At 34.8% G+C, this 13,457-nt stretch overlaps 1 protein-coding gene across 3 annotated transcripts in view; it reads left to right on the top strand.

Annotated features, from left to right (window-relative positions):
- LOC131844675 (protein phosphatase 1 regulatory subunit 14B) overlaps nt 1-11,808 on the top strand; it is a 29,839-nt gene extending 18,031 nt beyond the window's left edge. For all 3 annotated transcript variants that reach the window (XM_059193614.1, XM_059193615.1, XM_059193613.1), the window contains exons 2-6: nt 8,191-8,349; nt 8,859-8,984; nt 9,911-10,015; nt 10,675-10,716; nt 11,292-11,808. In XM_059193614.1, the coding sequence (XP_059049597.1) occupies nt 8,191-8,349; nt 8,859-8,984; nt 9,911-10,015; nt 10,675-10,716; nt 11,292-11,333 (474 nt within the window). In that variant the 3' untranslated portion in view covers nt 11,334-11,808. The remainder of the gene's footprint in view (nt 1-8,190; nt 8,350-8,858; nt 8,985-9,910; nt 10,016-10,674; nt 10,717-11,291) is intronic.
- The last annotated feature ends 1,649 nt before the right edge of the window (nt 11,809-13,457 follow it).

Below are 13,457 nucleotides of genomic sequence, written 5' to 3'. Positions count from 1 at the left end.
CCACTCGTGTTGTACTTATTAATTATTACAACCTTCATTTACTCTACTGCAGCATACCACTAAAATCCTAAAACTCATTTGTTTATTTAATAAGTTAGCTACCCTTTGTATTTCCATATTATATTCACCTAAATGAATCGCCATTTTTGCATGTTGTATTATTTCGAATATTGAACGAAGTAATTAATGTAGGGATTTATTTATTTGCTTTGAATAGGTTACATTGCTTTTAGGAATAAATACTTATGTCTATATTCAGATAAATATCGAATATGTAGGCTTATATTAATATTTAGATGAAATTTTAACAATTATATTGTGAACTAGCTATACCCGCGACTTTGGCGTGGAATAATGACCTTGACCAAATGAAAAAAATATATTTAGTCATATTATAACCCAAAATAATTTCATCGTTCTACTTATAAAATGAAACTTTCATACAACCTTTCATCTCCGCTTTCAACCCTTTACAACCCTCTTTTCGCAATAAAATTATTATTATTTATTATTTGATGACATATTCAAAATTTCTATTCTAATCTTGATTCTGTACCGTATTTAATATATTATCATTCTTCATACTAATATTCTAAACGCGGAAGTTCGTAAGTGTGGACGGATTGATGGATGCACGGATGTTTATTACTCTTTCACGTAAAAACTACAGAATAGATTTTTATGTAACTTTACAATAATATAGCTTATATATCAGAATAACACATAGGTTACAAATTTATTACCCTATATGTTATTCTGATATATAAGCACAACTATTTCTTAACATAGTTGAAATATAAAAACTACTTATAAAGCATTTTGGCTGCTAGTAAAAATTAATGAGAGAGTGTGGTCAAATTAATATGAAATATTCAAATCAGTGGAAAAATGCTCCTAGCCGTGTAAAGAGTTATTTCCCGGACGTGAGGCGAGTAATATGAACGTCATGCTAGAACGCTCACCAAACATATTTTAAAATAACCATATATAATATTATCAATGAGAAAATATGTCTGTCTATTTATCTGTCTTTGTTACATAGGACCCATAGTTAAATTTTTTTTATTATTATAAAAAAGTCACATACTTAACACCTATGCCATCACTTTTCGACAAAAAACTAACCTTAGCTACTGAAAATAATATATATAACTAGATGACTCGCTCAACTCGTCTGCATCACACTTTATTGACATTTATCATTACATTTTGCCCAATTTATATAATATCTTTTTAAATTATAGCCTATGTGTAATTCTGATATGTAAGCTATGTTTTAGACTGTAAAGTTTCGTCAAAATCAGAGCAGTATTTTATGCGTCAAAGAGCAACAAATATCCATCTATATACATAGATGGATGTTGCATACTTTCGGATATATAATATTAGTAAGATATATACTGTTTTATATTTTTTTATAAAATTAGTATAGTAGGTACCTATTATTCGTATACGTTATTTCTTAGGGTTTAAAAGTACAAAATTGCATACCTTATTCCACTTGAGAGACTGGAAACTGTACACTTCAGTCTAGACGAGTATTTCATTTTAAATGAAAACGCTTTTATCATCGGGTGTTGGCATGGAAATACCACCTAGGGGGAGGGAGGTCAGCGTCTGGCGTCACACGGCGTCGAGAGGCGTCGCCCACAGGACAAAGAACTGGAGAGCACTACGAAAAGGTGCTCTATGCTCTACAAGCGTCTTCACGCTCTTAAAAGAGTTAATGCAGTGTTAAAAAAAAATAGGTATACCTTTACTATCGTAAATGCGTCGTGTATTTTACATTGTTTTATTATTCATTTATGTTATTCTAACAAGGACGTTCTTAGGGAAAAGAAGAATTAAGAATGTTGAGAGGATTTTATTTCTTACAAGTTTCTTACAAGTGCGAAGTATTCTTAATTAAGGAAGGACAACATTTAACGGGTCAACTAGTTTTAAATAATAGTAAAGTTTTATTAAATGATCTATTAAGAACATCTATTAAAACGATCTATTAAAAACATTTTTTTAAATTATATATTTAGGTGGAAAACTTTTTAGCCATATTAAAAAATTAGACGCTATTGTAAAGTCCTAAACATAAATATAAGTACAACTGAATTGAAAATTGCCTTTTTATTTCTATAAAAATGAGTTCATTGTGTAGCTTGCATACGTATTATGCGTTCCTCAGGTAGGTAACGTTTTGAAAACATTGATACATCATATGAGACTAACGTAAGCATGTGACAATTGTCAGCGTACAATACCTTAATAACTTATTGTTATGGATATTGGAATGGTGCATCCGTCTACGATAACGGTTTACGCTGGCGGGACACCAGTGGAGGATAATAAGATGAGCATGAACTGAGATATCACATTCATAATGGTTTCCAGGGGGAATTACGAGGAGGTCAACTTGACCTGGTACATGCTAGCAGTAGGGTTATTAGCCATATTACTAACAATCCCCTCCCCTCACCCTGGGTAACTTATTATTACGCTGAGTTTATTCAACATAATGAAACTGGAACAAAATTGTAAAACATGAGCTTTACTAACTCGATGGTTTAACCGCTAAACCACCGAGTTGGTTTATAATAACTATTTCTCTTTAATGGACGCAGATTTGATTTTCGTACAATAAAATCTATTGTAGGCTAGCTGTGCCCGCGGTTTACATTTATTTATTTAAACAAGAAACATTGACATTTATTAAGACAAGAACAATTTAAAGACCAAAATATCGCCGTAAGTTACGAGAGTAACGGAGAAAACCTATTAAACAGTTATATAAAGCAATAATTGCCACTGTGATCTGTTCAGAAAATGATTCATTTCGTATAATCTGCCCAACTTTTGAAACGGTACAAGTAGTGATTGAACTTTCTATTCGTATAGGTACCCATACCTAGTACCGGATTAAACCAGCACGTAGCAAATTCTTTTGTGAGGCCCATGGTTTCGTTTCAATTAAAAAAAACACACTTACCCGAGTTAGACTACGAAAATTAAAGATTACAAATACTTTGTATTATTATTTATTTATATCTCAGGATAATTCTTTATATATGGGCATGTTATGCGGAGGAGCGAGGGCCAAGTTTTAAAAAAAGTATTTAACGTGAACGCTGATGGAAAAGGGAGACGATGATCAAAAAATATGGATGGATTCTGTGAAAGATGATATGTATAAAGGGAGAGTTAAATGTAACGGATGATAGGGATCAGTAGCAGAGGATGATATACTGCGCCGACTCCAAATAATGGGATAATGACCAAGCAATAATGATCTCAGGATAATTCACAAAACGCCGTCTACTTCCAAGTTAAGCAGAGCTTAAGTTATCTGTACTAGACTAGACATAAATATACATATTTTTTTTGTAAATACATAAGATACATAGTAGAAACCCAGACCGATACAAACAATCATACTCATGAATATACAATGTAGGTGCCGTGTGAGCATTCGAACCCGCAACCATAGGAAGTAAGGAGGTGTAAAACGTTATACCACCGAGACCGTCAGTGTTGTGAGTTAGCTACATAATAGTGAATTTGCTACTCTTGCTATTTACTAGTTTACTGCAGTGTTGTCCATACCAGGGATGTTATGGATATGAAATTTCGGATACGGATAGGTTACGGATACAGGAATGATTATTATACCGGATATGGATACGGATGCGGATATGAAATTATATCGGATTATCCGGTTATTTTTCGGATAGTTTCGTTTACTGATATTATTTTTTTAAGGAATTTCAAAAGTAAAATACAAGTGGTTACATAACGTGTCTCAATTAGCCTCCGTCCCTATCCGATATTATCCGCAATATTTATTTCGGATTCGGTTAGACCTAACATCACTGGTCCATACCCAAGCTTATGTATACGAACGACAAATATTATTTTTTCTAAAGGGCATGAGGCATGCGTTGCCATTTCAAAGGTCTGGAATTTCATACATTTTAGAGACATACATCCTAAATTACGTTTGATTTTTGGACCTCTTCCTCCCGTTTTTGTTAAGGCTAATTACATTTCTGAGATTATTTCAATAAAGTTTAGCTCTATTTCTTGTCTCATTGGAGCTCTGTGTACATATGTATAGTTTTTAATTTATATTGTTTTATTTAAACCATTTCACGGTGATAGCGTTGGGTTGTGTCCAAAAATGCCTAATAAATATTACTTTAACTATATTAGAACTGTGTTTTATGTTAGACCTATTGCATAGAAGTATATACAAAATTAAAATTATATTATTCTGTTTATCATTAGCCAGTATTTATTAAACAATCTTGGCATATGTTTTATCGGAACAACGCCGTATAAAATTGTATAAATTGGTTGTAGAATAAAAAGGTTTTCAAGTTTATTGATGATTTGTTATTGTATAATACTTTTTATGTGTCCATCTTATTTTTTTAATTTAGATAAAAAATATAGTAATACTCTTTAAGCACTAAATATTTTTGATTAATTAGGTACATTTCATTATGTTGAAAGGCAAAATTGTCATTTGCAATATTTGTCATTTCCTTTTTCAGTATGCTTTAAAAAATAAACTATTTTAACATTGCAATGTTAAAATAGTTGAAGGTCTACCTCCACTTGGTCTTCCGTGGAAACCATCGTTGTTAATTCCTGGTGAATTTATCACGATGCGTTAACTGATCAGGTCGTCTTATCACCCACCACTGATGCCTTACCAGCGTATACAGTTAACACAGGCGGGTGAACCATACCATTCATTAAAAAAACCTTCGGTTTCGTCCTACTAGTAGGCATGTACTCTCCTCATCAGGAGTTGGTACAGAATTTTATTGACATTTTATTCCAATAATAGCTTTTGCCCGCGGCTTCGCTCGCGTTAAGAATTATTATTATTAATTAGGTATAGTTTTTGCGGCTTTACTTTTGTTTCCTTTCTTAGGGGATGCCTACGTCATAGTAGCTTTATGCATGCAAAGTCTCAGCCCGATCGGTTTAAAATTGACAAAGTTTCATACAAACTTTGATCCCCTATTTTATTCCCTTGAGGGTAGAATTCATCAAAATCCTTTCTTAGCGGATGCCTACGTCATAACATCTACCTGCATGCCAAATTTCAGCCCGATCCGTCCAGTAGTTTGGGCAGTCCATTGATAGATCACTACGTCAGTCACCTTTGAGTTATATACATATATTTAGATACCATATTATATTCTGTCTTTGTTGCCTCTTAAGATTTTTTCAAATGTATTAAGGTTATGACATCATAGTCTTTGAAAATGTTATTCATAGCTAACAAAGTAATAATAATAAATTCCTTTACCTTTTTTTAATTCTATGGCTCTGGAGTTTTAATGATTTTGCCAATGTCACGATCGGAACAGATACTGCTCGTATTATAATCTGTGGGTTCAGTATTGTTAATAATTAGAGTTTTCTTTAACTTTACTTTTATGAAATAGTGACGTGTTTATGTAAATACTTAAGTAGTCTATGTATTACGGTAGGCAGGCAGGAATCATGGTTGGTTGTGCACGATTGCTATCGTGGCTTGGAGGCAACCGTCTCGCATCGCCACCACTGACACCGTCGTGCACTATACTCACCAGGGCTGTCAGCTATGAAACACTTAAACTCGTAGGATGAAATAAAGATCTTCATTAAGATATTTAAAAAAAAAAGTAGCCTAAGATTCTCATTATAACATTAGCTATCTGCGAGTAAAAGTTTCGATGGTCGAGGGTTCGATTCCTCGCACGGTGCAAACATTTGTATTCATGAGTTTATATCAATTTTACATTGTTTATATCGGGCGGAGTGTATTCCATGTATACTATGTACGTATTTGCAAATAAAAATCTAATTATTTATTTCAGTTGTCCAGTACCCATAACACAAGCTCTTTTACCGACGAACTAGGCGCTGTATTAATTGTCCAGAATGTATAAAAACTAATTCATTAAAGTAACGTAAATTCGATGGACGATTAGTTACACGTACCTATTTTCATAACAATATTATTTCTTCTATCGCCGCACGCAAACTGTCTGTTTGGCATGTCTACAATCCTAGCTTGTTCCCTATCTAAATATAATCCGCTTTGGTGAATTTAACACTTATTCTACACGTTAGAGGATAATCAAAACGAACTTAACATGTTTATAAGCAGTATACCAAAATATTAACGTCGCCGTGTCACGTTTCGTGTTTGCAGATCTATTATTTACGCACTTAAGATTTGGTCGCAAATATACATTTGAAAATACATACACAGAGTCAGACAGACAAATAAATATACAATTTTAGTTTATTTATTATTAGATATTATTGAGCATATAGCGAATGCACGCTCAAGTAACATTGTTATTTATGGCTATAATAAACTGACTGCAATTTAAACAAATCACATGGGCGTTGTTATTTGTAAATAATTTAACTCTGTAGTATTATGTTATCTGTGATTTAACTAAAGTTTCTTATAGAAAAGAAATAAAATGAGATGAGATGAAATATAATGAAATAATTTATATGCAAGGGTACACGGTATATAATGAAGGTTTTATAATATTTGTAGGTTATTAGATGTCCCGCCAAAATTGTAATTGACATGCAAAAGTTAGACTGAATGCTGCTGACTGAAAACTGATGCAAAAGTTGACATGCAGAAGTTAGCTATGAATTAGACTATATTATTATAAATAGATGGTATAAATTAATTCCTTCATGAATATACTTTGATTACGAGGATATTTAAATATATCAGCAAATATAATTGCTTTAAATGTTAACACATTATATGTCAGTAAAGTATTTAAAAAAGGCGAACTTATCATAATATTGTCTGTTAGTCACCAATTTCTTAAGTTTTATCAAGTACCTACCTATTTACTACTGCTACTAATTTCTTGACTATTTACTACGTTATATATTGGGATTAGTAGTATAAAGTAAATTGTCAATCATCATTAACCATTCCTAAATTGTATTACCAAATTATTTATGTTTCCATCCTCGAAGAACTCGGCATTAAGCAGCGTCTATCTACATTAACACAATCGTGCATCCTTACCTTCTTTGGTCACGTCTCGTATAGAAATTGTACATCCATAGAAAGGCTTGTCATACACGGTAGGGTTGACGGTACCACTCCCCCGTGGACGATCGCCCATGTGATGGTCCGACCGAGTCAAAGCAGCAGTAAGCGGTCCACTCCACGGGTGTACCAAAATGGGCGCCAGTAGGGAGAAATGGCGAGTTGTCATAAGACGGATGGCATCTGCCTCTCACTCCACTACATAATGACCACGACCGTTCTATCAAGAGTATATCGAATAAGAAGAAGAATATCCCAAATTACATACAGCAAAGTCAAACTAGGTCACTACATGGCTCCGTACATGTGATCTGTTTAATAGGATATCATTAAGTCGTTCCTTAGACGCAGTTTGTTTGGCTTCGAGTTCTGACTCCAGTATTGCACGATCGTTTGTTTTTTTTAATATCATTTTTATTACAATATAGGTTATTTCCAAAGACTTGTAATATGTGTCATAAAGTTAAAGTCAACAATTATTTATTAATATACTAGATAGCCCTGCTAGCTTCTTACGGATGCATTACAAATCTTTCCATTTCTCGACTTGTTCTGTACTTTTTTTTCGGACTACTCTAATGCTGTTGGCCGCAGCTGGCCTTTACAGCTTCACTGGACGTTAGGGGGCGAGTGCAGATGGCACTCAAAACCCGCGGAAGGACTTATGGAGCGGCTGAAGGCCAACTCCTACCTGACGGATACGACTTTAGTCTGAGGGCACCACTAGGGGTTCGAATCTCGGCTCAAGCCGTCGTAATTTCGATCCCCGTTTGAATTGTACGATCGGAGGAGTGTTCTGTACTATCACATCCTACACATATAAACCTTCCTCTTATAATTACTCTATGTATTCGTAGTTTAAAAGATTTAAGCGAACAGATAGCGGCGGCAACTTTCTTTTATACTAAAGATATATAACACTTTCGGTCTCTTACGGAAGTCATGATGATTCTTTGTCATTATCCTTACTTATACAGTTCGGGTAGTTAACTTATAAAGTAGCTGTCGTCTGTTTTAATATTTAGATAATATGAGATTGTCTAGACAAACATAAATAAGACAAAGTATATTGATTCAGGGTGTTTACATTTCAATGTCTGTTGTTATAGAGTCGCGGCGGCGCCGGCGCAGCACCTTGCGCCATGGAGTGCGGCGTAGCTGCAGCGGGGGCGTATCCCCCCGCGCACTCAGCACACCCTGCGCTGTCACCCACCGAACGCTCGCCAGCCAAGACTGGCCTTCATGTGAACTTCAGCGATAAGGGCGAGGTAAGTACATTCTTCTTACTTCATCATTCTCTTAGGGGTTATCCATAAAGCCGCTCTTCCTGGTGTGACGTCACGTATTTTGCTATTTGATTAAATATTATGAAAACATCTTACATATATATAAAATTCTCGTGTACTCCAAAACGCTTTACCGATTTTTATGAAATTTTATATGTATATTCAGCTCAGGTCAGTTTCAGGTTCAGGTCTGAGAATCTATTTTTCATAGCCCTAAGTGATAAGGGTTGTCATAAGGGTTATCATGACTCTTACCCTGTAGTTGCACTGCCTAATCCTACCCTACAAACGAATCACAGCTTACAAAGAAAGTTACTTGGCGGATGATAGGTGATGATGTACCTACCCGAGAAGCGAAGTATATTTAACCAAGTTAAACTTTAAACTGTAGGTATTAATGATGTTATCTATATGTATTTATATAAGTTATCGAAGCCGGTTTCATATCAGTCAAAACTTTCCACATAATATCAAATTAAATACGATTTCAGGTCAAGGAGAGGCGTGAGAAATTCCTCACTGCAAAGTATGGCAGTCACCAGATGGCGCTGATTCGAAAGAGGCTCGCCGTCGAAATGTGGCTCTACGACGAACTACAGAAACTCTACGAAATTCCGGTTAGCAAAATGAAATAATCAAAGATTTATATGTATAATTAGTAAAATCTTACCACGTTAAAACGTGTATTTATTAAATTCCCGATATTTCGGCAGTGTTACAACCGCCATGATCACGGGTAAACTTTACCCTTTTTGTTAACCGGTTTACCCGTGATCATGATAAGATCCCGCGATTTTTACTAATTATACGTATAAATGTATGAAATGACCGCGTCAAATTTAAAACAGTATAATCAAAAAATTACCTATTTTTCTATACGGACCGAGTACGAATTTTCGCACACTTATTTTTATAACATGAAGTCCCATCCGATGTCTGGTCGCTTACATTTTTTAAACTATCCAACGGATTTTAGTACAGTTTTTAGCACTAGGTAGAGTTACTCAAGAGACGTATAATACATGTACATCTAAGCGACGCCGGAGCGAGTACCTAGTATTTTATCTAGAGAAGGAGTGCAGATGCTAATATTTTTTATCTATAAAAAACATACACTATTTGACATACACGCATATTTGTATACTCTTTTGTTTATTGTTATAGTCTGTGGTCAAATTGAGAAATAGTCAAATAGATAATAATGTAGTTGATAATGATGATGAATGTCGCCATTGCTAACAACCCCTCATCGTGATTAATTCCTGGTGAATAGTCATGATGAGCTACCTGACCTGATTTTATTCTACTATAAGAGCAACACAAGTTTCTTGACTCGTTCTTCTTGTAATGAGACAGCTTTCTGAATGAGCAGTAGATTAAAATATAAATATGACTATTCAAAAATTAAGTTTATTTAAATAAAGAATTTTTTATTCTATTCCGCACGCACGCATATTGGTTTTCCCATTCTGTCATCGTCCACAAAGAAGGTTCACACCGTTTTGAAGACAAGGTTTATAATTGTGATATTCGATGGTTCCAGAAGGAGAGCAGTGGCGGAAGCGGCAATAGCACGCAAGAGGTGGAGGTCGACATCGATGAACTGCTCGACATGGACAGCGATGATCACCGTCGGCGGCACCTTACTGTAAGTGTCTTATTACACCTCCACGACTGTCATCCCAGATGGTCTAGCGCTTTAGCACACCGCCTTACTTCGATCAGTTTTGGGTTGCTCGCACATTCACAAGTATGTTTGTTTGTAGAAGAATTGATCAAGACCAATACAAACATATAACATATGTACATATATTATTACATATTTACAAAAAAGATGTATTTATAACAATTGTCTGATAACACAAGTTCTGCTTAGCTTGAGACTTGAGATGGCGCTGTGTGATTTGTCCTGGGTTATTTATTTTTTTAAATTAGAGATTTTATTCTAACTGTCAATGTCTTGGTGAACGCTATACTCGTCGGGTATATTTAAATTGAACGTAGTAAGGGACGAGCCTACTGCCTATACTCGTATTTATTTGGTTTGTTGTCAGTATTTTCAATAATTGGAAATAATATATCATCATAAATAAAAAATTAAATGAACATGTAATGTTGTTGGTGACCGTTTTTCTTGACCTGATGATCTTTAAGGTCTATAGTCTACTGGACCACAAGGACATGATGTAATTACAGTAAAAAGAACTGAAATATATGAAATGAAATTTTATTCTTTTTTATGTACGCGATACACCTAAGTACGTAGGGTCTAATATTTGTTCTAAATTCATCGTTTCTAATTTACAGACGTTACTAGCGGATGCCAAAAAACCACAAAAGGATGTACATGTAAGTACTGAACTCTTATATTTATAGTGACCTATCCTTTGCAGAAAAAAAACAAACTAAGGGGGTCTGTGTACACGTCCCTTTAAGGTTTAGGTCTATGGCCTATGGCCTACTTCGTCGAGAACCTGGGAGCTCGAAATGATCAACCGATGACGAACGAGAATTTTTACTGTAGCATAAATATATTCAAACTAACGTCAGCGGATACTACTCACTTCATTATATTCGTCTCGTTTGTGTGATGATCTAGTGGTATAGAACACCGTTTGGTGGTCGAGGGTGCGATTCCTCGCACGGTATAAACATTTGTATTCATGAGTATGATAGTTGTTACCGGGACTTGGAACTAGAGGTCGTTATCTGAATGGTCCACTAATATTATTATTCTACCTCTAAACAAATGGTATGTGCAGTATGGGTTGTTCCTGTTGATGGACACTAACTCCCAGAATCTCATTTTCTTTGGTAAAAATACATTTTTTTGTCATATCTACGCAATTCAAATTACTTTTCGACTGACTATTGACTTGAATAGACCTATATGATAATTAAGTAATTTTCTACTTCTTTTGCAGAAATTCATCAACGAACTTTTAGAAAAAGCGAAAACCCTGTAGATTAATAAATGGAATCTTCTTACGGAACTTCTGCGAGCTGTGAAGCTGGACGCGACAGCCATGGAGTCGCGGCTCCTCATTAGTTGTAGGCAATAAACATAAGTGGAATAGATCGCGTGCGATGTTGTGACGGAGTTGTGACGACGGAGACTCCTCTGTTCGTCGCCGCGCTGCACGCACGTTGTGATATAAGCACGTGTATGTCTGTTAGAACATGTCGAATGAGTTGCATGCTTGTATAATTAGTGACCAATGAATTACGTGAGACAGACTGTCGCGTTTTTACGAAACTCGCTGCGATGGTATAGATTATATATGCGTTGTACTTTGATACCATTATATCTGTGGTCGTACTATGTAGGTTTATATTAAGATTTTGGTATGTCTTATTAAAGCACTCACAGATAACCATAGTAGTTCACAAGCAAGTTACTCAGATAATGGCCAGTTTTAATGTGAAAAGATCTATTAGAAACGAGTACCAAAACGTGTCAGTTATAGGCACTTGTATTCTGTATTAGAGTTCAATATATTCTCATCCAGACTCGTGGATTCAACTGTTCAAGAAATCCGGGAAGATCCTAATGGCGGAACGTAATTAAAATTATTGGCGTCGAAATAAATAAGTATCAGTAATCGTTTTTAATTAGTATGAATTGGCATAGGTGTCGTGTATATAACATAGAAAGACGATGTCTCGAACGAAAGTAACAATTTAAAAATAAAACGTTCATTTTTACTTTGCAAGGCATATATTAACTTATGTAGTAATATATATACGTATATAATGTTAAGTAAATAGTAGTAAGTAGTAAATAACATACCCGAAATAAATATAGAAACGCGCAATAAACATATCAAGCGGGCGGCGTTGGTACGTATGGTCGATGCACAGATGTATGCTTGACGGTACATTTGACTTTGAATTTCTTCGATTACTTACTGAGTTTTGACGTCCCTACTTCCTTATGTTACGAACAGATCAAATGGATTGTACGTGTGCAAACGAGAAAATTGCTGAATAAGGCCCATGAGACACGTAACAGACAGTCTAATAGTATTATTGCTTATAAGATTAGTGTTATAACAACGGCCTCATTCAACGTGTACCGGTCAGCACGCATATACCTATGTACTAATACTATATATTTTTAGTTCGTGTATTAGTTAGTCTAGAAGACATTGCGTAAAAACATGACCCATTCGCGTAAAAAACCAGAAACTTATTTGTAGCTCTACATTGACTTGTCTTGAGTTATTCTATTATAGACAAATGATTTTTAGCACAGTACGGAAACAAATTGTGGTTGTAGTGCCGTAATTGATTCGAACAACTTCGACTAATGCGGTACCTTCTCTATTAGCTATTAGTACACAATATTGAATATCATTACATGTAATGTGTGTGTATTGTTAGACATAAGGTTACGGGTGACCGCAAAATGGTTCTATGGTGTTTCCACCACGTTTAAGGTTTGGTATTCGACCAGTCGGGCCTATTTATCGAATTCTTTCTATTTGGAAAGTTACGAAGCCAGTCCAGTTCATCTGGCTATAAACGCGTTTCAATCTCGACTGATCTAGTAACAAATCGTATCACGTTTAGAAGCTTTAATAAATATTGCAGCAGTGATGAAGGCTTCAAATATTCGTCTATGATACCTGTTAGATAATGCAGTAGTTTTTAAATATTAAACAGTGTTGTTACCACTTAACAGATAATCTTAAAAAATACACAACACTTAAAAAATATGAAAATCATACTTGTGAAAGTAATCACTTTTTATAAGTTCACCAGATCTAACCGGTAATTTAATAAAAACTGGTATGCCTAAACAATTGATACTTTGTACTTATTTAGTAACATCTATTACTACGAATTTATGATGAATTATGTGATAAGTTCATAATTCCTAAATACGTGATTATACTGCAATACATTTGTTAATATTGTGAGCATTTCTAGCATAATCTGAGACAGATATGAGAATACTATAAAACAGATGTATACCTACTTAAGGTCCTCCAGAATGCTTACATAACTGCTGTGCGATAATTTATTACAGCTTACTTGCTGGTCACCTAACTTACCTTATGCGACCTAATTGCAGCCTATTTCTTATA

Source organism: Achroia grisella, unplaced genomic scaffold (genome assembly GCF_030625045.1).
Source record: "Achroia grisella isolate CSIRO2021 unplaced genomic scaffold, CSIRO_AGI_Agris_v1 utg4116, whole genome shotgun sequence".
NCBI classification, from domain to species: Eukaryota; Metazoa; Arthropoda; class Insecta; order Lepidoptera; family Pyralidae; genus Achroia; species Achroia grisella.
The sequence above is the reverse complement of the archived record's forward strand: the minus strand, read 5'-3'. Positions and strand labels throughout refer to the sequence as shown.